This window comes from Rhinichthys klamathensis, unplaced genomic scaffold (assembly GCF_029890125.1).
Source record: "Rhinichthys klamathensis goyatoka isolate OS25496 unplaced genomic scaffold, OSU_Roscu_1.1 h1tg000040l_1, whole genome shotgun sequence".
Taxonomy (NCBI): domain Eukaryota; kingdom Metazoa; phylum Chordata; class Actinopteri; order Cypriniformes; family Leuciscidae; genus Rhinichthys; species Rhinichthys klamathensis.
The window spans coordinates 13,652,791-13,677,203 of NW_026606587.1; the positions used below are offsets into that span (position 1 = coordinate 13,652,791).

Below are 24,413 nucleotides of genomic sequence, written 5' to 3' on the forward strand. Positions count from 1 at the left end.
TTCTAATGAAACTGGTCTTAATAGATTCCTTAGGTCATGCTGAGAAAATAGATATTAATTTTGCCACAGTTGACTGAACTTCCTGTCCGCCATTTTGATTTTCTTTAAAAAAACAACTTTTTCGAATTCCTCCATGACTGTTGCTTTGATATTCATGAAAATGTAATCAGATCATCCTCAGACCTTGCTGACAAAACAAACAAACATGAAATTCAAGTCAATTAGTCAAACCATTCTATTTTAACGTGAGAACAAATTCTCAAAACAACAAAATGGACGTGAGGCTATATCTCTGCAACGCTTTAGCGTATTCTGACCAAACTTGGTGCGTGTTGTGACAAGCATGACCTGAAACTACCTGTACAGTTTCAGCACAGTGCCACCTAGTGGTCACGAGATATGATTTTTTTTGTTCAAACTTCTGAACAGTTTGACCAAATATCCCCCCCATAAAAATAAATTAAAAAATTGTCACCCAACACTGACCACACCAGATTAATTGGTGTCAGAGCCACCTATTGGTCAAAAGTAATAAGCAATTATGTCACATTACAAGTGATTGTATTTATGGGCTTTCAACCATTCTGCTTAAAACCGTGTCCAAATGTCTTAACTCATTTTTGCAGTTGGCTTGATGCTCGCTGCCTTGATTTTCATCTCCTCATTCTGTGGTCCTTGGCCCCTTAATTTCTGCTTGCAGCTATATTTCAATTTAGTTCTTAGTAGTTTTAGTTCTTTAACTTAAACTAAATGAAATGAGAAATGTTGTATTGGCAACTAATTTCAGTTAATGCTCATTTTATTTCAAGTAATAAAAATGTTTATGGTTTTAGTACACGACAGTAACCTAGCAAATAGCAAGGTAAAACATGTTTAATGAACCTTACTTAGACTGTCTTCAACAAGGTGGTACCTGGACCTCAAAACACTAACCTGGGTCTTTAGAGGAACTGGCGGGTTGTTTGTTGCTCTTAGGAGGACCAGAGAAGCCGTCTGCCATAGCTTTAAGAAAGACATCAGCTACTGTGAGCAGGAACTCAACACTGGCACACAGGTAGATGTCCTGAACCAGGGTGTCCAGGATGGTATATTCCCGGCCTTGTCGGTAACTCACGTCTACCATCACATTGCCTTCCCTGCCCTGACGCATCGCCATCATCCTGAAACAGCATGAAATTAGAGAAGACATTCAGTGACTCAATGACCAACTTTATTTACCAAAAGGCTGCATTCTAACAATCAATTGACTCTTTCTTCAATTATTTGATTAATTGGATATGTAAGCATAAGTTTGGTGCAAAAAAGGTTTAAAATTTAAGTGTTTCAACTAGGGCTGTCAGTTAAACGCGTTATTAACGGCGTTAACGCAAACCCATTTTAACAGCGTTCATTTTTTTATCGCGAGATTAACGGTCTTTTTGGCCTAGCAAACTTTTTTTTTTTTTTTACATGCTTTTGCAACAGGACGCGGCATGCGAGGAATTGCGCCGCGCGAGGATGTTTTGTTGCTTCGTCGACCAAAGCGCAAGCGCCAAGCGGATCTAGCTAGACCAGGAACAAAACAGTCACGACGACACACACACTTGTTTAGGCTTGTGAGCCGGCCAAATAGTTGGTTAACGTTACGTTTTGAGTGGATGACGAGCGCGAGACGCCGAAATGGTTGCCAATAAGATTCTGAATTGAAAGTTTACTTTTAAATAGTTGCCAAATGGTCCCATTGACGAGACCAAAGTGATCTGTGTGTTTTGTCGTTGTGAACTGAGCTATCGTCATCGCAGCACATCCAGTCTGAAACACCACTTGATGATGGCCAAGCACACACACACACACACGCACACACACACAAACACACACACAGCTGATGCGAATTCTCCGCCCCTCGTCAAAATCAGGACCTCATCAGTATTTCTTTCACCCTTTTATTGATGGACAGTGTTACATTGTGTGAGAGATTATTTGCTCCAAGTGAGAATGTTAGTGTGAAATTGAACACTGTATATGCCGTTTTATATGTTGTTTTCAATAAAAAACATTTGCACAAAGCAAGCCGATCAACTTTTCCATGTTGATAAGAGCATTAAAATGAGAAAAAAAATAATGGGACAAATAGAAATCAAGAATAGATAAAAATGTGCGATTAATTGCAATTAATCGCGAGTTAGCTATGACATTAATGTGATTAATCGCGATTAAATATTTTAATCGCTTGACAGCACTAGTTTCAACATAAGTGATTTCAGATAAAGAGATTCTCCATGCACAGAGCACAGAAACTTGTGGTAATCAATACATTTTTTCCCCTGAATCGATTAATTGGATATGCAAGCATACATTTTGTGCAAAAAGGTTTAATATATAAATGTTTCAACATTAGTGATTTCATATAAAGAGGTTCTCCATGCACAGAAACATTGGGTAATTGATTAATTTGGTATGTAAGAGTATATTTTCTGCAAAAAAGGTTAAAAAAATTAATGTTTCAACATGAAAGATTTCAGATAAAGAGGTTTACCATCCACAGAGCACAGAAACTTTTCATAGATTAATCAATTGATTATTTCATCAATTAATCGATTAATTGTATTTGTAAGCAAAAAAATTTGTGCAAACATTTTTTTAAATATAAATGCTAAAATTTTAGTGATATAAGATAGAGGTTCTCCATGCAGAAACAAATAATTGATAACTCAATTGTTTGATTATTACTGATTTGATCAATTAGTTGTAGCTACTGTACGTCACAGAAAATGAGCAATGACTAATGTCAATTGTATCGGGCAGGAGGACATTACATTTGTGCATATAAAACAACATTAAACACAAACTTGAGCATCTTCAGTGTGTGTGTGTGTGATCTACCTGGATGTGATCATTTTCACCCTCTGTCTCTTGTCATCTAGGAGACAGTTTGTGAGTTTGAGGGAGGCTTTCATGGAGCTGTCGGAGAACATGTGCACAGCGGTGGAGATGGTGCCCAACGTGAACTCTGCCAACTTCAAACTCTCATCACGAGAGTCTGATAACTGCATCTATACACAAACAGATTACACAAACTGAACCAGAATACTAAATATTTAAGCTTAGTTTCATATGTAAACATTACATTTTCGTCTACTGTGAGTTGAGTGTGTTTCGTCACCTCGTTGTTCGGGCTGTACAGGACCAGTGTCATGGAGTCAAACTTGAAGTCCAGTTTCAGGGTGTTCTTTAGTTTGCCTGTTTTCTGGCCCTCCACCACTGCTGCGGTCACTACTGTGTTCCCTACAACAAAATAAAAGTACTGTAATGTTTTTTCAATACCGTTTGAATTGATAAATACATGGCCAATTCTGTGATAATTATTACAAATCTGCTAAGAAAACAACAATAAAAATATATATTTTAAATTTGAGTTAAATTATGCTACTTCTGAACATCATTTTGATATATATATATGTAGATATAGTACATAGATGTAGATATAGTATATACAGTATATATATATCTATATATATACACAATATATATATATATATATATATATATATATATCTCAGAGTTTTCGCTAGAAAAAAATGGTGCCGATCAAGATGACAGGCAGAGTTTTCGTTTTACGGACATTTTGATGATATGCCGGTCAAATATCGCCCCTTAATTAGTCAAGTTGAGGAAAACTGGAGGCAGGCTATGTAACCTAAAAAATGACTTCACATATCGCGTCTTTTGCGCGCTCAAGTTCGTTATTTCAAATGTATGCGCGCTCATAATGGAAGTGCGACGTGCTCGTTTTTTCCAAGCACGTCCGCGCCGCATCGAGATAAAAACATCTCGGTGTGGACTGAGGTAGGGCTGCTATTTTTATTTAACGAAAAATCTTAGTCTAACGGGAAAAATAATATATTTAGTGTTGGCCAATTTTGTGTTTTTTATTTGTACTATTTTTTCCTGTTTTTCTCTGTTGTCACTGTTAGAAATGCTGCAGGTGCGTGAAAATTTGATCTGAATCCAGGTTCTGTTGTTGATCTGTTCTGTATGATGCTGTTTGCACTTTGCACATTAAAATAAACCCTTTGATAAATAAATAAAAATGTTTGTAGTTTTAACGGGTCACAGATAGGCAATTTATTCTTATTTCAGAATCAGAATCAATTTTATTGCCAAGTAGTGTTGTGCACATACAAGGAATTTGCTTTGTTAATAAAGTGTTACCGAGGCTGCTATAATCAGCGCCAACTTGAGAAAAAATACAGCATGACATGAGGAGAGGTGAGGAGAAAAAAAGGCAACCCCCAGACTATGCTCCTGTAAGGAGAACAGTCTGTGAACAGGAAAAAACACCTCAGCAACATTAGCACATAAACAGTACAAACAAGACATTGCAACACGGTTGGGAGTGGGGGATGGAGGTAGTCCAGCCCAGGCAAGCAGCATCCGGTCCTGCAGCCGCTGGTCACAGACCCGCCTGTCAGACTGGGGGTACGAAGCGGCGAAGGCGTGGGATGGGGTGTGGGGCAGGTGCATATCTGTGTATGTGTAAGTTCATGTGTGTGTAGGCCTGGAGAGAGTCGCTAAGCCAGCACCATAATCTAGGAGCCTCAGTCCGCAGGATTGTCATAGCGATACACAGCAAGTTGCCATGGAGACAACCTTGATCATGTCCCAGGCAGAGTCAACAATCACCAGGTGTCTGAGGAGTCGGGGAAGGAATGCAAGAGTGGCTCATTTTGGTCTCTGAAACGATCCATTTGCCTTTGCAAAGCTGTGAGCTTCTCCATGATGTTATCCATATAGTGGTTCATAGACCCAGTCTGAGTGCAGACAGCTCTGCCCACCGCTTCAATCATCACGGGCAGCCTTGCGGGGCTTTTGACAGGTGTCACCGTCTGCTTAGTTCCTCGATAAACCAGGGCAATGCCTAATCCAATCAGCAGAAGACCTGTTATCATGGTGCCGAATAGGTAGATATCTTCAACGTCCTCCAGACACACGACCCGCCACCTCTCCCACGCGTCCATCGTGTAGCCAGCTGCGAACGTCGCGGCAGGGCAGTCAGGTTCCCCCGAACCCAAGCTTCTCGTCGAGAAGATGGTGTCAGTTGCGTTGAGAGACTAGTTGATCAAATCCATAATTTCTTGGTTTTGGAGAGCAGTGTAGCGAGAGTCTCTCAAAGTACAAGACATTAGACGTGACGAGAGAAGCAAAGCAGGAGAGGTAAGGGGAGGGAGAGAGAGAGAAAATGCGACCGCCTTCGTTGAGAGCCAAGAGGGAAATTATTTAATGCCAATTCAATATTATAATCTTATCAGTTAACGGTTAATAGTCCATTAACGAGCGGTGGTTGTCGGTCGGGAAAATTAACCGAAATGAGCATCCGAACTGGATACATTTCGTTGAAATCACATATGAGGACCTCCCTTGGTGGGCTGTGGAGAAATGCAATCCTCCATAGCCACGGAGCGCTGTCATGACAGCGAGCGCATCACGTCGCAGGCTTACGGCATCGATAAGGAGCGGTGTATGCAGACTCAATGCTTGTAAAATGGCAAATAATCCTTCTGATCGGTCGGTGTATTTTTGCTTTATACATTTTAGGCTTATTCTCAAATTCAGATTGTGTTAGGGGGGGCGGGATAATTAGGCCATTTTAATCTGACAATTTGACCGGAGAGATTTAATTTTGTCGGACATTTCATTTTTTTCCCGGCCAATGTCCGGTAATTACCGGACAACGGAAACCCTGATATATATATATATACACATACATACACACACATACTTACTATATCTACATCTATATACTAAATATATATATATATAAAACAAATTATTATTATTTAAAAATCCTATTTCCTAATAACTAATTAATCGCACATTTTCCTGTAATTAATCGTGATTAATCGCAGCTAACATTAAAGTTTTTAATATATTTTTATGCTGAAATAATTTTACATTTAATCTCCAAATGAATGTAGAAACAACATGCAGTTTTGATCTAACAGGTAGGGGAAATACAGAAATAGAATTATAGTTATCAAACACTTCACAGTCTTCACTGCATAAATTCTAAATTAAATATAGATTAATCCTTATTAAAGCTATTAAAGTTATTCAGTCAAAAACAGTGAGGGATTTTCTCTTTGTCTTTAGTTCTTTGATTAACATTAAAGACAGAGAGCAGCAGGTTTATTAGGCTGCTGTCACTTTAAGACCTGACGCACATGACACGGATCTGACACACGTCCCAATTTCTCACAACTCCTTGCGTTGATTTAAGACTTTATTTCACTCATTTATGACCGTTTACGAGAATACTCGACATAACGGGAATTGTGGCATAATTTTTCACGTTTTTTTTCCGTTCAAGCGCGAAAGAGAAATAAATGCAGCTGGCACGCCGTCTGAAGCAGTTTTCTGTGCGAGTTAAGATAAGATAAAGATTAAATGTTAACAGTGTTTCTTTGTTATTTTAACAAAAGCATGCTAAAAACATTTTTTAAAGTTATTTATTTTTACTTTGCCTAATCTTTTAAAATTATTTTTATTTATGACTATTTGGAATTGCTATAACATAATTTGCAATACTTGAAATTAGGGCTGTCAGTTAAACGCGTTATTAACGGCATTAACGCAAACCCATTTTAACGGCGTCAATTTTTTTATCGCGCGATTAACGGTCTTTTTGGTCTAGCAAACTTTGTCGTTTTTTTCACATGCTTTTGCAACAGGACGCGGCATGTGCGGCGCTATGAAACCCATTAATTTCAATGGCTTGCGCCGCACGAGGATGTTTTGTTACTTCGTTGACCAAAGCGCAAGCAGATCTAGCTAGACTGGAAACAAAACAGTCACGACGCCGCACACACTTGTTTGGGCTTGCGAGCCGGCCAAATAGTTGGTTAACGTGACGTTTTGAGTGGATGACGAGCGCGAGACGCCGAAATGGATGCCAGTAAGATTCTGAATTGAAAGTTTACTTTTAAAAAGTTGCCAAATGGTTTCATTGACGAGACCAAAGTGATCTGTGTGTTTTGTCGTTGTGAACTGAGCTATCATCGCAGCACGTCCAGTCTGAAACACCACTTGATGATGGCCAAGCACACACACACACACACAGCTGATGCGAATTCTCCGCCCCCTCATCAATATCAGGACCTCGTCAGTATTCCTTTCACCCTTTTATTGATGGACAGTGTTACATTGAGAGATTATTTGCTCCAAGTGAGAATGTTAGTGTGAAATTGAACACAGTGTATGCCAATGCTGTTTTCAATAAAAAACATTTGCACAAAGCAAGCCGATCCACTTTTCCATGTTGATAAGAGCATTAAAATGAGAAAAAAAATAATGGGACAAATAGAAATCAAGAGACATTTAGAATAGATAAAAATGTGCGATTAATTGCGATTAATCGCGAGTTAACTATGGCATTAATGCGATTAATCGCGAGTTACCTATGGCATTAATGCGATTAATCACGAGTTAACTATGGCATTAATGCGATTAATCGCGAGTTAACTATGGCATTAATGCGATTAATCGCGAGTTAACTATGGCATTAATGCGATTAATCACGAGTTAACTATGGCATTAATGCGATTAATCACGATTAAATATTTTAATCGTTTGACAGCACTACTTGAAATTCCTTATTCTTTTATTTTGGATAGCCCCTTGAGATGTACCATCTCATTTTCAAGGGGGTCCTTTCAATCACTGATTGTAAATAACAACCTGAGCCACACATGCTCAAAACAAGACAATACACAATAACACAGAACAACAAGACAAGAAATGACCCTTAAATTAATGCTTAAACAGCAGGATATTCATTCCAGGAAAACATGCAAAGACAATGAACTAGAAAGTGTGCTTGACATAACCTGTGCAGTAGTGATCAATAAAGCTTCACAATCTGTGTTTGTGTGTTTTTATACCTCCAGAACTCGGAGAATCTTTGGTAGAAACGGTGTCTCCTTTATCAGAGCTGGATGGAGCAGGAAGATCACCAGAAGTCTCACTCAGATTCTCACTCAGAGTCTTCAGCACTATAGTTAGGTCCTCCTGACTCAAGATCAGCTGCAAGAAACACACATTAATATTAGATGCAACATCCCTTACGCCTATAATCACAGACAGAAATAATCACATATATGCGCTTACGCTCATGGGTTTGAGGTGTGCATTGATCTGGATGTCAGGAATGCTGTGATACCAGGAAGCACCGAGATTGCGTTTGATTGACAGGTCCATGTTGACCGGTTTGAGTAACTGAATCTCATTTATAAATTGTCCATCACTGAATGTGGTCCTGAGAAAAAAAAAAAAAAAAAATATTAGAACATCATTCATCAAGCAATGAAAATTTAATTTCAGGGCATTTACATCTAATTAATGAACTCAAATTAGTCAATTTGTTTAAAAATTCAGAACAAGTGATTTGTAATACTCTCCTAACCTGTACATTTTAAGATCACTCAGTCCGACAGCCATGATGTCCATGACAGGGGGGATCTTGGTGTGTGTTGGAGAAGAGACGATTTCGAAGCGGTTCTTTACAGTCACTAAACCCAGATCTGCCACAATGACATTGTGGGAAACAGAGGATTGTGGGAGGAAGACAACTGGAGCTTTGATGTCTACGTCCAGGGAGATACGTGTACTTCTCTCTGCCAGCTCCAGCACCCCCGTGGCTGCCTTCTCTGCCGCCTGGGCCGTCACCTCCGCCAACGCGTTTTTAGCCTCCTGGAAATTATTAATAAATGCCTGAAGTGGAAAAATAAAGAGAGGGAGATTAGCCAAAAAATTAAATGCAAACAGAGGCTAATCAAATTCAAAAAGGAAGTTACATCATCCCATGAACCCTTGCAGTGATTTTTAAAGTTACAGAGTAAGTAAAGAAAAACAAGATTTACTTGCCAAGTAGCAATTTGTTTCTATTAAAGGCCCAATATGTAAGCTAGAACAGTGTTATATATTTTGTTGACTTGTGTACTAATATTATCCCAGATGTTTCGAAGACTGTTTAAATCCAGAGAAATAAGCCATTTTAACCAAAACACGGGCCGTGTCATTGTGACGCCGTACCTGCTATACCCTCGACCAAAGACGCTTTAATATATTATATGCTTTATTAGACAAGGGAACAACTGTTTGGATTAGGGATGTTAACCGATGACCGTTTGACCGATGGTTGACCGTATCAACGTTAACCGATCAAAGTTGTCGGTTAGAAAAAAAATTAGGCTATTATAGACAGTGGACTAAACGCTACTACAGTTAGCCATCTCATTCCAAGATAGTTTTGTGTGAAGTGAACAAATCCCTCACACTCAATTTTTCATAACTCGCCTGTTTGTACTTAATAAACCAATAAAAACATTTGGCGCGAGGTCACAGCGTTTGGGTTTGGGAAAAGTAAAGGCTACAGACTAAAACACTCGAGGTTAGAGCCAGGGCAGACGACAGGATGAAGCGTGCAAAGAAAAGTAGTGTGTGGGACCATTTCCCCAAAAAGAATGACACAGATGTAAGTTGCAACTTGTGTGATACAGTGCTTAAATACAGTAGTAGCACATCATCTATGATGTATCACCTGAAAACGCGACACCCGCAAGCCTCTTCGGGTGAGAAAGGTAGCCAAAGCCAACCTACCGTGTCATCTATGCTAGCTGGTAGGAAATGTGACAAACAGCGCTCAGAGACTGTTAAAGTGTGTGTGTGAGCGGGAGGCAGAGCGGCAGAGAGATGCGACAGAGTTGCGAAATTGCAGGCGCGGCCCAAAATGGCTGTTATTTCTAATAGCGTAGCATATTTTAAACTAATGGGTTAACCGGTTTCAACCGGCTAATGAGGCTCGGTGGTCGGTCAAGAATTTTTTTTGTTTTCGCCATCCCTAGTTTGGATACATTTATAGACAATACTTGGCTAAAAAATGTTAGTCTTTTTGTTTGAATCGCTTGTTTTCTTGATTTTCTGCGTGGCTAACATAACAATCAGATGCAGCTTTATTATATGATGATGGATTTTCTCCATCATACAATGTTTTATAATTAATTGCATGCCATTTAGCAACACAAGCCATCCACCATTTATTATTATAATATTCTAATATCGATCTAGCTTACTGCAGTGTGCAACAACTGTCTCATAGCAGCCGCCGAGCGAACGCAGAGTAACGTTATAACATCATTTTCAACAGACAAATATAAATGATAAAACAGCGCAAGCGGCGAAAAACTACATATTGTGCCTTTAAGTCACAGTGGGGCGACCCCCAAGGTTCAGTTCTAGGCCCTCTCCTCTTTTTAAATGCATAGGTTATAGGTGCTAAATACCATTTTAAAAATAAATAAACATAAATAAAATACAGATAATTATCAGTATCAATAATTCAAAAATAGTTCATTATTATTATTATTTTTTAAACTAACTTTCTTTGTATGGGAATGGTGGATGAGGTAGTGTACGAGATGAACACTTACCAGTATCGAGGACACAAACTTGTTGAGGAAAATAACCTGAATGCAGCCCACAGTCAAAGTGACACTGGTGTCCACAATGATCATGTCTGTATAGGCGTCCCCCTCCGTTGCATCCACATGGTTCACCATGCGGAAGTCAAACACCTCCTTATCCGCGATGGACACTGCCTACATATCAACATCATTACATCATTAGCCTAAATCCATTTACACTCACACACGCTCCTTCCTTCTTATGAATGATACAAAATTACATTTAAAAGCTGTTAAAACCCCCCAATTTTTTTTTAGCCCACAGTCAATAAGATGTGGAAAATAAAATGGTACTAATGTGGCAGCATTTTTTTACAATTATTCTCCCATACATTTTAGAGCATGATTTTTTTTAAATTCACACAAAAAAAAAATTAGAAACAAAGTAAATTTATTATATAATTGTATAATCTAATAAACAACACTTTTATTTCGAGTCAACTGCAAAATGTGTGTTTAAAAGCCTGATTTTATTGTTAATTTTGATTATAATACTAGTATTGTATAACATAATATTTAAAAAATGTGTGCCGGTTCTCCATTGTCCCAATTTAGTTCCCATTCTATGATTTATTTATCCTTAAAAGTACAGCATTTTCTACCTTTTTATAGAGTGCCTCTCTGTCACAATCCAGAATTATAATGTTCTTCAGGTTAGCCAGAATCTCCACCGACGACTTCTTCATCTGAACTTCAGAAACTAATCCTGTTAAAAGAGAGAACATGCAGTATTGGATCATATCCCAACTTTATTGTGTTTATTTGCACCTCCAGAAATGTGTATTACCCTCTATGCTGATCTCAGAGATCCTGGCTTTCTCTCCTCTTATGAAGACCTTCAGACAGTTGAGATCTGCTCGGATATGCAAGTTCACCACATCCTCAAACTTTGACTTCTTATAGGCTAAAGAAAAGCCAAAAATATGAGATTAAAAGGCATGCAATTAGTTTTAAAACATATTGTATGATGGAGATAATGCAACATCACTGTAACTAATAATAAAGCTGCATCTGATTATGTTAGCCACGTGGAAAATAAAGAAAACAAACGATTCAAACAATAAGACTAACATTGTTGAGCTAAATATCAATTATTAGGTTTCTATCTATAATCAGTTGTTCCCTTGTCTAATAAAACATATAATATATGAAAGCGTCTTTGGTCGAGGATTGTGAATTGAATCGGGAAATCTGCATTAAAAAAGCCAAATATCTGCTTTATCTCTTTTTTTTTTAATTTTATTACAACATGGCGTAAACTATGCAGTTCTATTTATCCAGAATTTGTCTTTTTGAATGATTTTAACCAAAACATAGACCGTGTCATTGTGACACTGTACCTGCTTTATCCTCGACCAAAATATACTTACGTGAAGAAAAGCCCAAAATATGAGGTTAAAATGGTATCATGATAATATAAAAGAACTAGTGGTGCACGATATATCGGCCGCCGATATAATATCGGCCGATATGGTCAATTTTTTACACATCGGTATCGTTCCGATGTCAAAATAGGGCCGATGTGAACAGGCCGATAATCATTCCTGTGTATTTGACGTGTGTGTAGATGTGAGTGCGGGGACGGGGATGTTTGTTTTTGCACGAGCGCATACATTATGAGCGCAAGTCCTGTCAGTTTATACCAGAGCCGTTGAAAATAAAGCGCAAGAAGACTGGAAATTGCCCCGGTCGCGCGCACACGCACACTCTCACCGTCTTCAACCCGCTTCAAATTGTCTTGCTCTCTCTCCCTCCTTCGTGCATATTAATGAATTGAGTTGACTGAATATCTTTGAGAATACACGATGGTAAAAGGTCGGAAGACCGAAGTTTTTTTTTTTCTGAACTACCACTTGTTGTGAATTGTGCTAAAATAAAGGCAACGTTATTTTATCACAATTCACAACTCTGAAAAGCTTTCCACATTTTCAATAAACAACAACAAAAAAATCTATCTAGTGATGAAATGTTTTCTGTGTTGAGACAAATCTTGTGCGATGCCCTAAACTGCCTGGATAATCACACAACGTGTGCCGTGGTCCGTTAATGACACGTCCGATTCGCGAACTAATGACTCCTTTGAACCGATTCACTTTAATGAATGGTTAAAACAACTGATCTGTCCAACACTGAACTCAAGAGACATAAATCGGAAACACTTTACAATAAGGTTCCATTTATTAAAGTCTAGTTAACTACATTAGTTAACATTAACCCTCTGGGGTCCAAGGTGTTTTTTGGGTCCTTGAGATGTTTTGACATACTCTGACATTTGTGCTTTTTTCAGTTGCTTATAAACATATTACTGGCAAAGGTGTAATTACACTCTATTTAGCACAAACAGGGCTACCATAATGTGTTATCAACATGTATGTACATTTTTGTATTTTTGAGAGAATATTGTTTATGCGTGGTTATTGAAAAAACTAAAACTTAAAGTTTCTGAAATAAGGCCACAAAACACATACTAAATATGTGTCCACAAGACTTTTGACTAATGGATGTTGTCGCCTAGAGTTTTTTCTTCAAAATGATCTGAAAATCATCCTGCCTTATCATTCGGTAAAACAATAGATTGGTTTAAATTTAAAAATGACACTTTTTGTTTGGAAAGGCAATATGCGCAGGGGTGTGACCTGCTGTGATTCACACCTGAGAAGACAATGGGCCCGCATAATGAGCGCATAATGGGGCTGCATACTAATGAGCCTTTCATTCAGGTGTGTCACTGAGCCACAAGAATGCAATGACAATATATATATATATATATATATATATATATGCCTATATAATACAAAATTGGTTTACAGTTCCAATTATTTATTTATTTTTCAAATTGTGCTTTCAAATTGTATAATATCAAATGTAAAAATTTCTAGTAATTGTGCAGTTAATTATCATACTGTTTTTACAGAAAGTCTGGGAATATATCCCAAATGTGTCACTAATAAAACACAATACAAATAATTTAAAGAGGAGGCTTATATTGAGCTTTTAAGATTTACCTAAGATTTATTTATATGTAGCCTACATATATTTTTGCTATTTTAATAAAAAGGTTACAATTACAACAACAATTAAAATTTTAACTATATTTCAAATGTAATCTTTCTTTGTATTATATACTAAAGTATACATTTTATCATACATATTTCACAGTTGCGGATTAATTAGTTTGAATATAGCTTACAATCGAACAAACACTATAATAACATCTTAGCAAACAAGCTTATTTGATGTGGCAGTATTTTACAGTAAAAACGACATCTTGTCTTTCATATGTAACACATCGTTTTTATGATTAGGACATATAAATGTTAATTTGCAGTTTAATACGTTGCTTATACAAAAATATTTTATTTCAACATATTTCAGTCGATTTTTACTCATCTCAGTATTGGAATATAGTTAGGTAAAAGCTGTTCATTCATTCACACACAAAAACGCGATTCAAACAGTCTTTTTGTTTACAGACACTATTCCATATCGCGATTAGCACAAAGCACTTGAAAATAAAGAATGTAGCCCTACCTATTTCCTCGGCTGGATCCGTTGCTCCTCCAAATGAAACTACCTGTAGCCTACTTCTGAGGTAATTTTTTCCAGGATTATTATTAAGATAGAACTATTATTCCTCACAGCGTCGTAAATCTGAGTCTCTTTCGGTGGTTATCCAGCTGATGTGGGCGTGGATCGCCTCAGAGCATTTGTGTTTGAATAGAGCGCGCGCTCTGTGGGCGTGGTCAAATTAACTTTAATGAGCTGAGACGAGAACGACTATCATCTCTCTCTTTTCGTACAGATTACATAAAATAAGAAAACATTTTTTTTATATAAATTACTTCATTTAAAAGAAGATAATTCAGGCTTCATGCCTGTGTGCCTGTATACCTGTTTGACTGAGTATTTGCAGAGTTACAGATGATTTTTCGGACGCGTTTCAGAATGGACTTCACTGACAGAGAGAACGCAGAACGCGCATCATGTTTATTTTTCTTTATTAGGCGAAAAGCACAACACTTTGTTTTTATTATGAGGTTCCACAAAAAAAATACAAACTTAACAGGATCGAATGATGTACAACACTTAAATGTAAGATCAAAATTAACAGAGTAATTTGAGTCTCTTTTGCACTGATAAGGAAAAAAGTGAGCTGGTATCGCCGGCGAGACCGCCGACCCCAGAGAGTTAACTATTAATATTAGTTTCTATGCGGATTTACTCCATGACAAAACCACCCCAGTCATTCTAGAATGATTCATTCTTTCCAAATAGAGCTATTCAAGTCACCTGGTGAAATATATATATCGATATCGACATCGGTAAATATCGGTATCGGCCATAACAGCAATATTAATATCGGTTATCGGTATCGGCCACAATTTTCACATCGGCGCATCACTAAAAAAAGAACCATAAAAAAAATAAACATCTGACTTTCTTACAGGATTTCTTTGTAACAGCAGAATCCTCTACTTTTGCCTCCTCTCCCTCTTCTTCCTCTTCCTCCTTGGGAAGGACGGGCTGCTCCTCCTGGCCCTCTTTCTTCATGGGTGGGAGAAGGTTATTTAGGAAATTCATGGAGTTGAGGAGCGCCTCAGTGTGCAGGTGCACGTCCAGCGAGGAGAAATTCACCTGGTGCAAATATTACGAATTTTAACAAACGTTTGAAAATAGTATCCAATTTTATAAGCGTTGTGATCTGATTGGCTATCGCATTACCTGTAAAGAAATTCTGAGCTCTGATTTGTGAACTCGCTTACCTTGATTAGTTGCTCTGTATTTTTGTACATCGTTTTAAAATCTGGTGCAGTTTTGTCCGCCTGAAAAAGAATAGGGTATTATTAGGATATTGTTATGCATAGGCCTGTGCTCATCCAATCACATGACAATATACAAGACTGGGCAAAAGTCTTAGGCACGTTAGTATTTTCACCCCAACAAAAAAAGTTAAGCAAGTTATTTATATCTTTTGCTGTAGCGTATCAGTAGGAAATATCAGTTTACATGATCAAAAACATTCCTTTTGCCATTAATTTTAATAATCCAGTCGGTATGATCTAATCTAAATCTAAATATGTTAGTTTTTTCACCCCCCAAAAATGTTTTTAAGCCAGGTATTTATATCTTTTGCTGTAGTGTGTCAGTAGGAAATATCGTTTTACATTTCCCAGATGGACTCGATGATGGTGAGATTAGATAATACCGACTGGATTATTACAAATAATGGCAAAAGGAATATTTTTGATCATGTAAACTGATATTTCCTACTGACACGCTACAGCAAAAGATATAAATACCTGGCTTAAAAACATTTTTTGGGGGTGAAAATACAGTACTATGCAAGAGTCTTGGGTACGTTAGTATGTCGTCATTATAATTCTCAAAATATTACATTGGAAAGAGGTGTCAAATTCATGAACTACAGGATGATTTGAAGAAAAATAATCAAATTAGATATAGATAGATATAGATATTATATATTATTAGTCTAAATTCATGCTGACTGTTTTTAAATCATGCATCTTGACTCACTAGTCTTTTTTTAGGTCTAATTTTGTGTTAATGTTTGGCTTATTAAAGCTAATATTAGAAAATGCCCTCTAGACGGCATCCAACAAGCTGAGAGACACCGCCACAACCATGAAAACGGTCCGAGAGAGATTGAAGCTTCACGATGTTGATGACAAACAGCTCTTATACATATACAGAACCTGAAACCAAAGGAAAAAGACATGTAAATATGATAAAGCAAATGTACCTTGACATACTCCAAAGTGAGCAGATCTTCCTCGGTATTGTCCAGAGTGGTGATAATGTGAACTTTCTTGTCCTCAGAATCTTCACACAAACACAAAATCCTTATAACTTTTAGATTTGCATACAGAAATCAATGTTAAAAACAGTTGTGTTGCCTAATTTTTTTTTTTTGTGGAATCTGTGATGCATGTCTTCAGGATACTTAAAAGTTAAAAGAAACAGCATTTATTTGAAATTGAAATCTTTTGTAACATTATAAAATGTCTTTACTGTCGCTGTTTATTGCCTCCACGCTGAATAAAATAAAAGAATACTTTGTTTTCAGTGTTTGAAAACGCATTGCACTTACCCAAGTACTCTGAACACTCAAGGCAGATCTCACGCAGGAAAGTGTATGACGACATATCAAACGTGCGAAGATTGAGTTCTGTCCCTAATCCATCAATGAACAGATGCAGAACGCTCACTTCCTGTCTGCGTGACAAACGACACAGCTGAACAGAAAGCTAGAACACAGGAACAAAAGAGGGAAGACCAGAATGAGCCTTGAAATGATAAGAAAATGTCATATCTGTTATCTTCTCTATGAGGAAAGGAAAGATAACTAGATGCTCTTCAGAATTAAAATTTCCTGATAGTTTACTCTCCTCCACGTCATCCAAGATGTTCATGTCTTTCTGTCTGCAGTCAGAAAGAAATGAAGGTTTTTGAGGAAAACGTTCCAGGATGTTTCTCCATATAGTGACTTCAATGGGGTCCAAATTACAGTTTCAGTGCAGCTTCAAAGTCTCGACACGATCCCAGCCGAGGAATAAGAGTCTCATCTAGACAAACCAGCGGACATTTTCAAACAAAAAAATAAACATAACCACAAATGTTCGTCTTACACTAGCTGTGATGCGCCACACATTACATAATCACGTTGAAAGGCATTTACAAAAAAAAAAAAAGCGAACCAACAATGTCGGACGATGTTGAAGTTGGAGGAGAAAATGTTTTTCGCCCTACTCTACATTTCTGAACCGGAACACGCGTGACCTTTCAACGTGATTACGTAATGTAGCGCATCACAGCTAGTGCAAGACGAGCATTTGTGGTTAAAAAGTATATAAATGTTTATTTTGTTAGAAAATGGCCGCTGGTTTGTCTAGATGAGACTCTTATTCCTCGGCTGGGATCGTGTCGAGACTTTGAAGCTGCACTGAAACTGTCATTTGGACCCCATTGAAGTCACTATATGGAGAAAAATATTTTCCTCAAAAACCTTGAAGACATGAAGACATGAACATCTTGGATGACGTGGAGGAGAGTAAACTATCAGGAAATTTGAATTCTGAAGTGAACTCATCCTTTAAGTAGACAAGGACATAATCAGACCTTGTTGATCTCGAATCTCAGGAGGAACTCGGTCATGTTTTTCTTGGGGTCTTTCAGGACCATGGCCAGACGTTTATCAGAGGCTTGCAGAGAGTCAGACGAGGCCTCGAAGAACGGCATGTCCTCGATCGGGGAACTAGGGGCGTCGAAGAACAACTCCTCCTCTGAAAAACACACAAACACAGTGTTTTAATGTGGAGATGTTGGATTTATAGAGTAGATGATAGTAGTATTTGATCACTAGTCATGTAAAGGTAAGTCTCTGTTTGTATAGTATGGATGCGTGTCTGACCTGAGCCATATATGATGGATGCACGCAGGTCATCTATGGCGGGTCTTCGGGGGGTGAGCTGAGGCGTGTTCCCTTGTTTAGAGGACTGATGTGAAAGAAAAAAAAAGAAAAAAGTATCACATAGCTGCTAGAAAACCTCATTTGCAAACAAAATGGATATAGGTCCATTTGAGTTATATACAGGTGAAACTCAAAAAATGAGAATATCGTGCAAAAGTTAATTTATTTCAGTAATTCAACTTAAAAGGTGAAACTAATATATTATATAGACTCATTACATGAAAAGTGAGATATTTCAAGCCTTTATTTGTTGTAATTTTGATGATTATGAAAACCCCAAATTCAAAATTAGAATATTGTGAAAAGGTTTTCATATCTGTAAGCCATAATCATCAAAATTATAACAAATAAAGGCTTGAAATATCTCACTTTGCATGTAATGAGTCTATATAATATATTAGTTTCACCTTTTAAGTTGAATTACTGAAATAAATTAACTTTTGCACCATATTCTAATTTTTCCAGTTTCACCTGTATGAATTATATTGATCTGAATCAAAAAAGCCAAATATCTGTATTATCACTTTTTTTTTTCCAATTACAACTTGGCCTAAACTATGTAGTTCTATTTATCCAGAATTTGTGTCTTTTTGAATGATTTTTTTAAAACAAAGTTGTCTCATTTATCTTAATAAATCAAGGTTAATAATTAAATAACCTTGAGATTTTATAAATCGTGACATAGGTTTAATCACAACTAAAACTACAATTGTTAAAAGTTTTCGTTAAAAGAAATAAAGGTAAAATATAAAAGTAAACATTTGATGAAAAAACTTGAAAAACTTAAATGAAAATTAGAAATTAGTTACACTTGGCAACTGACAGAAATAAAACACGTTGGAAGTTGAAGTACAAAAATGACTAAAACTGACATAAATACAAATAAAAGCTAAAAGAAATATTCAAAAACATTAAATTACTAATATGAAATAACCAAAATGATTCAAGCTTACTAAAATTTAAATTAAAAAAAATATAAAATATAAATAAATACTATTAGTACATTAAAAAAAATACTAAAATAACATTGATATCAGATGGAAGATGTATTTCCTGAGCTCATCTAGTGACAGCTGATAATGCACATACAGTATTTTGTTTATTGTGTAATATTTTATTTCAGCGATATCATTTAATTTCAATAACCCACATCCATCCTTCATTCAATTAAATGTTATTATACAGTCAAACAACTGATCAGAGGTCAGTTTGCCATAACTACATTAGTCTAATAAGCAGGGCTGTACAGTGCAACATACATGTGTTTGCTATGGGAAAAACTGGTCAGTGCGATGAATAAATGTACCACAGTAGCACACGTGCGATACAGGTTTGCATGTGTGTGAGACAGAGCCGCTTGTTTGTGTGTCGTGAGAGTGTGTTGTGTGAGATTAATGTAGAAACTGCAAGATGAACTGAAATGAAACCAAAAATCGCAAAATTCGCAGAGATCAGCGGGAATCGATCAGATTGTAAAACTTTTAATGAGAAGCGTTTACAAACCTGCTGTCCAATAAAAGAAAACATTTAATGACATGATTTTACTCCAAACTCACTTCATAACGTGTCAAGTATTTTAACCCTCTGGTTATCTTCGGGGTCTTTTTGACCCACAAATGACTTTTGGTGATTTTAAAAAAAAAAATTATCTTTGTCCAAATGGTATGAAAACTTCTACACCTCTTAACACTGTCTAGATCTAACAAAAAAATAATAATTTGGAATGATATCTGTTTTTATGTTAGCGTGAAAAAAATGCCGACACTTGTTATCTTCGGGGTCCCTGGAGACCCCGCATAGTGAATATACAAAATTCATCATCAAAATCAGAAACAACGCAGATCACATAGACAGAAATAAAGTGGCACACTTCCAACAATGCAAAAAAAAAATCCACAATGCACACACACACACACACACACACAGTAATACATTTGTAAGGCTATACTATGCATACTGCCTGCAGTGCACTGACGCATAAACACCTGCAGTGCACTGTAAACGAGACTGTATGTGATGACCACCAATTATTGTTCCTAGTTGTTCGATTTTTTCTCCATTCACTGTTTTTTTAACTAAATTTTATTTTTTTTACAGCTTTATTTGCTCATTTTTGTTATTGCTGTTCAGTTCATTGCATTTTGATGTTCATGTCATGTATTTTTACATTTACATTTACATTTAGTCATTTAGCAGACGCTTTTATCCAAAGCGACTTACAACTGAGGACTAAACCAAGCGAGTCATCGTGAAGAGGCAAAAACAACGCAAGAAGTGCTCAAAATACAAAGCTCAAAATACAAAATACAAATTTTTACTCAATATGTAATATAACTGTTCATTTCTGTAATTTTTTGTTCTGTTACAGTTAGTAAAATTGTAGAATTAAAATTGTAGAATTATATTAAAAACAGATGATTGAAATAAATTATAAAATCTAAAGACTCCAACATTTGGAGTCTTGTTCAGGTTTGATTCTATAATCATAATGTAACATTATTGAAAAACTTTTGTCTGTACAAAAAAATGCTAAACTTTGACAAAAAGTTTTTTTTGTGTGTTATAATTGTGATTTTATAATATTTAGATATGAATCCAACTGGAAAAACTTGTGAAAAGATATGTAGTTTGGTTAATCATATAGTAAATAGCTTATAGTGGAGGTCTATGGCCATCTAGTGGTTAAAGTGTTTTTTGTTTTTTTTTAAACTGCATTTTCCCCAAAAAAATAGGCAAAAATCTTACATTAAATCATTTAAAATGATCCATGTTATCCCCATAAATGAAAGTTAGAAATATGGGTCTTTTATAAAGTAAATTTGACATAAAATGCTGTTTTTTGTAAAAAAAAAAAAAGCCTATTTAAATAAATATTTATTTATTTATTTATAGAAATTTAAAAGATATCAAAAATCCTCCAGAAACTGCACAAATGTTGAGTAAAAACATTAATAAATAGACTAAAATTACATTTGTAAAAAAAAAAAATATTATTCTGTTACAAAATTAAATGTTATTTGTCTGGGGTCCCTGGAGACCCCAAAGATAATGAGTGTAGATACAAATGAAGATAATCAGAGGGTTAAATAACTTCCTTTGTGATCTGACGTGGCTTCATATCATAGAATGAGGCAGAAAAATAAATATACTACAATGCATTTGAAATACATTTATTTAATGCTAAGTATATTACAAATACATTTACATATTATGTACTTCATATAAATACCCCGCAATTGTACTTTTAGTATATGTAAAGTCTGCAACATTGGAACAACACATTTTTTACTAAATGTTCTTTAGTTATCCAGAAATAGTGCTGAAGTTCAACTAAAGATATATGAAGTATATTTGATTGTGCTAAAGTGGAACTATTGCGTATACTTTAGGTACAATTGAAATATCTTGCATTTAAAGACTGATATTATACAGAGGTCATGCTATGCTTTCTAATAGTGATATTAAAACACATTTAAGGCGTAATATTAGGAAATGTGCATCGTGCAATAAAGAAGTACTCCAAATAAAATTTAATTATAATATTTATATCAGTAAATATGTTAATGGATTTGTAGTATACTTAGTATGATATAAATGAATTTTTAAATACATTTTGGTATAGGTTTTTTCTTTAGTGTCTTTACAGTGAAAAAGGATATGTCGATTAGCATTGCATTATAACTATACTTTATTCTTATGAATATGAAACAACCTGAGATGTCTAGAGGAACACATTTAAACCATATATTGTCGCAATTATATGTTTATTGTCTTTATGTTCCATCATATCAGTCGAAATGTCTCTATCTGTGTTCTGTTCAGCTACAGTGATAGCTGGATGTCTTTATCCATATAAATGATTTCCTGGAACGTCAAAAGTTTTATGACTTTTATAAGTCTCACTTGTGGACTTTCTGCACGAGTATGAATGAAACAGACTTTACATTACATGTGTGTACTCACTATTGCTCACAAAACCCCTATTTTGGGTAAAAATAGAAACAAAAAATAATAATACTTCCCTCTAAATTTTAAGTAAAAGTGAATCCAAAGAGTTTTTTTCTCCCAGTCGATGCATAAGATATCCTGACAAAAGTTGATAAATTCAGGTACTGATTTTTTTCATAATAATTTAATACTTTATAATAAAACTTTAGACCATTCTAATGATTCATTGTGATTAGTGATATTGGGCTATATAAACAAAATTGACTTAATGTTAAGCAAGAGGTGTTATGTTCCTGCAGTCCGACATTTTTGGCAAATAAAAATAAATAAATGTTTGTGTGAAAACATTTCTTGTTAAGGTTTGTATTTTGCGTGCCCTGTATGGAACATTAATGTCCTTTGACAGTCACATGGCTGTTTAACGTCCCCCTGTGGTGAAAAACCAGCTTTTAATGTTGTTTATATGTCTATGTGGTGTTTTTAATATGCTTTAAGTCAAACCAGGTGTAAATTCATAAGTCGACAGCATTGCTGAGTATTTTCTGCTTAAAACTGCAGTGAACCAAAGACAGTCTCAAAAACACGGTTTGAAATCGCTGGTGTTTCTGACGTCACAAACGACCTTGTAACCAATCAACCAGTCAACCAGTGGATCTCTGAGCTGAGTGAGTGAGTGGAGGCGGGGCTCATTTGCATATTCATAGAACCGCGTATACTAAATGAGGCAAGGGTGTCGAGTTACATTCAAGCATGACATTTACATTTAAAGCATGACAAAAAAAAACTTTTACATATTTTATTTGGGTGAGTTTTGAGGGATAAAATGATCGACTACAGGGGGATTTTAAGGCTGCATTTACACTGCAAGTCTTAATGTACAGATGCGATCTTTTGACCATGTCCGATTTTTTTGGCCCGTCTATTTACATTCACTTTAGGCAGGACTATACGATATCTGTGTTTACATTAATTCACGCCCAAAATGATTTTTGGTGATCGTTTTACTTTGCACATGGTAGACCCTGGTTTTGAATGGCCGTGCTACTAAAATTATTTATGTAATTCATGTCGGGTGGTCATGATTATTTTCCAGCATGGACAAGATAACAGCTGTCATGACACATGAATGTTTTGCAGCGCAAAATCCGAACAGATACACAGTTTGGAAATAATTTGTTTATCTAAAACTCAGATCTAGAATTCTGAAGTGAAATAAAGTTGTAAAAAAATTGTTTTTTAAATAAATTAAAGTGAAGTTATTGCTGAGAAATATAATGTAGGTTTCAGTAGTGAAGCCGTTTTATTTATAAAAGTCACGGGCAGAGGTTGAAAACCAGCTCCTGAATGTTTCTGTGTTCACGCTATTTCTTTTCTTTACAAAGATAAATATAAAGTTCCCACCTCAATAAAAAGATGTGAGCGAGCACACAAAGGCACATCTGCCTCATAATACAACATTAAAAATCTATATTTGTGAGTAAACGTGTTGTCGCCGCCTTGTAGTGGCTTGAAATTCAAAGGGGAATCGGATATGCGTGTTTAGATGTAGGTCGGATGTCCAGATATTGGATAAGTATCACATTTGGAAGTGGCTTAAGTGATGAATTGCACTACTTGTGGTTGTATTTATAGATGCTAACAGACATTTATACTTGTGCTACAATAGCTTGTTTTCATATGACGTCACGCCACTGCGTTGCCATGGCGCGAAATGCAAATGGAGGGCAGGAAGTGATTTGCGGCATTTAGAAAGCACTATAACAAAGTCAAAATGCCTATGTTTTGCGTCGTTTATGGTTACTTAAATCGATCAAACCACGATGAGTTTTTATCGTGTACCAAAAGTTGTTGTTCATAAGGGGGGGAAATGCAAGAAATTGACCGAAAAACTCCAATGAGTGATCACTTCGTCAAAGGTGAGTTAATACAACTTAAGTGGCTATGTTTGTGTAACGTGCAACGTTTCCGAACTTTGTAAAGTCAAAGTATGTCTCTGTAAGACGAGGTAGTTGCTGATATCCACCGCCTCGATGGCAGGAAAATCTATAAATTCAGTTGAAAAATCGCTCCTCTTCATAACGCAAGGATCACGTCCAACATATGTTTGATTTTTTGTTTATATCTTTCTCTTGTAATAGCGTGTAAAGTAGGACAGTACGGACTGTCCTCCATCTCGTCCATTGCGCTCTTCACTCCCTGCTCTCCATCTGAATTTCGCGCGTCATCATAATCACGTGACTGAAACCCAGCTATTGTGTAAAAAAAAAAGTTAAAGGTGCTGACTGTAAGAATGACAGCTAGTGGTTGAAATAGGTACTGCAGTCCAAATTCAAAATATCAGAGACCGTTGTTTCCCCCACCTCCTCAGACTCGACGCTCACACGGGTTGCCAGTTTGAAGACACGCAACAGGAATGAGCGCAATTGACAACGAAAACCGAGAAGACTTACACACTGTAAGTTAATGAGTTGATTTATCCA

General features: G+C 36.3%; 1 protein-coding gene across 2 annotated transcripts in view; it reads right to left on the minus strand.

Annotated features, from left to right (window-relative positions):
* vps13a (vacuolar protein sorting 13 homolog A) overlaps positions 1-24,413 on the minus strand; it is a 122,052-nt gene that overhangs the window by 59,981 nt on the left and 37,658 nt on the right. For both annotated transcript variants that reach the window (XM_056246900.1, XM_056246901.1), the window contains exons 24-38: positions 17,926-18,010; positions 17,634-17,797; positions 16,606-16,762; positions 16,258-16,337; positions 15,260-15,319; positions 14,942-15,131; positions 11,284-11,400; positions 11,099-11,202; positions 10,464-10,631; positions 8,438-8,745; positions 8,143-8,290; positions 7,917-8,058; positions 3,143-3,264; positions 2,863-3,032; positions 934-1,160 (exon numbers count right to left, since the gene is read on the minus strand). In XM_056246900.1, the coding sequence (XP_056102875.1) occupies positions 934-1,160; positions 2,863-3,032; positions 3,143-3,264; positions 7,917-8,058; positions 8,143-8,290; positions 8,438-8,745; positions 10,464-10,631; positions 11,099-11,202; positions 11,284-11,400; positions 14,942-15,131; positions 15,260-15,319; positions 16,258-16,337; positions 16,606-16,762; positions 17,634-17,797; positions 17,926-18,010 (2,242 nt within the window). The remainder of the gene's footprint in view (positions 1-933; positions 1,161-2,862; positions 3,033-3,142; positions 3,265-7,916; positions 8,059-8,142; positions 8,291-8,437; positions 8,746-10,463; positions 10,632-11,098; positions 11,203-11,283; positions 11,401-14,941; positions 15,132-15,259; positions 15,320-16,257; positions 16,338-16,605; positions 16,763-17,633; positions 17,798-17,925; positions 18,011-24,413) is intronic.